The sequence below is a fragment of the Otolemur garnettii genome, unplaced genomic scaffold, assembly GCF_000181295.1.
Source record: "Otolemur garnettii isolate 467f Iridium unplaced genomic scaffold, OtoGar3 scaffold00047, whole genome shotgun sequence".
NCBI classification, from domain to species: Eukaryota; Metazoa; Chordata; class Mammalia; order Primates; family Galagidae; genus Otolemur; species Otolemur garnettii.
Window position 1 is genome coordinate 13,107,791 of NW_003852442.1, and position 1,330 is coordinate 13,109,120.

Genomic DNA, 1,330 nt, shown 5'->3' on the forward strand with positions numbered 1-1,330 from the left:
TGGCTATTTTTTGGTTGCAGCCATCATTGTTGTTTTGGCGGGCCAGGGCTGGATTCAAACCCGCCACCTTAGGTGTATGCGGCTGGTGCCTTAGCCACTTGAGCCACAGGCCCTGAGCCCCTTTTACTTATTTATATGAATATGATCTCATGGATTTTTACTTTATGTAGGCTGTGATCCATTACTACCTATGTCTTGTCCTCAGCTGAAGGTCAATATCGGGTTGGTTTCTCATCTGTGAGTTGGGTGAGGACCAAGCGCGCAGTAGGCAGGAGGTTCCTGTCCATTGTTGCGGCGTGCTGACTGGGGATCCTGTTCTAAAGGCCTTTCCTCCTCTTTGCAGTACTCACTTCCTACTCCCAAAGGGGGCAAATATGCCATCAACCCCCATCTGACTGAGGATCAGCGCTTCCCTCAGCTGCGACTCTCCCGCAAGGCCAGGCAGAAAACCAATGTATTTGCCCCTGACTACACAGCAGGGGTTTCTCCCTTCGCAGAGAATGACATCTCCAGCCGGTCAGCTACCCTGCAGGTCCGGGATAGCACTTTGGGAGCTGGGAGAAGACGCTTAAATCCCAATGCTTCCAGAAAGAAGTTTGTGAAGAAAAGATGAGACACAAGCTCCCACAGGCAAACTGGATTGCTGTCCTGGCTGCTGCGGAGGTCTGGGGTCTCGTTTCCCAGCTGGGTTGTCTCCGGAACCATCTGCGTGGAAAGACTAGGCTGGGTTCACAGTGCTGCCGGTTGGATTGGTGGTGACACTGGGCCATCCCTTAGCCTGTGAGCATCAAGGGAGCTGGGACTCCTGACAGGTGAAGGGGAATTTGATGGAAACAGAACAGTGCCCTGGAGCAAATCTTCAGCCTTTAAAGAAATGAATTTCCAAGTGATGGTATTTTTCTAATAAACGTGGTTGCAAGCTTCTGCATTTGTCCAAACTTTTGCTTCTTAGGTAATTTGAAGGCTAACACTTACGCTATATGCCAGAGGCTCAAGCATTTAGATTTATCTTTTTGGCAGAAAATACAATAAGTATGCTACAATAAAACTAAGAACTGTTGTTTTATCTTTTTAAAAATCTTTTTTGAAAAAATGTTTCGGTCATTAATATAGTTCAGTTCAGTGACTTCCCGTAGTCTTTCACCTAAATTCTCCCCAATATTAGCATCATCTGCTTTTTCTCTTTCTGCACACACACACAAAGTGCAAGTCTCCTAGGGAAAGGGTATTCTTCTACACAGTCCTGCATAACTACCAAATTCAGGAAATGTAACATCACTGCATTAATATTACCTGATGCGTAATCAGCACTGGTAGCCACTCCTTTCTC

The 1,330-nt window shown here is 46.5% G+C and overlaps 1 protein-coding gene across 1 annotated transcript in view; it reads left to right on the forward strand.

Annotated features, from left to right (window-relative positions):
* Positions 1-924, forward strand: part of NOB1 (NIN1/PSMD8 binding protein 1 homolog) — a 9,957-nt gene extending 9,033 nt beyond the window's left edge. Inside the window, exon 9 of the mRNA XM_023514096.1 lies at positions 344-924. Coding sequence (XP_023369864.1) covers positions 344-613 — 270 coding nt within the window. The 3' untranslated portion in view covers positions 614-924. The remainder of the gene's footprint in view (positions 1-343) is intronic.
* The last annotated feature ends 406 nt before the right edge of the window (positions 925-1,330 follow it).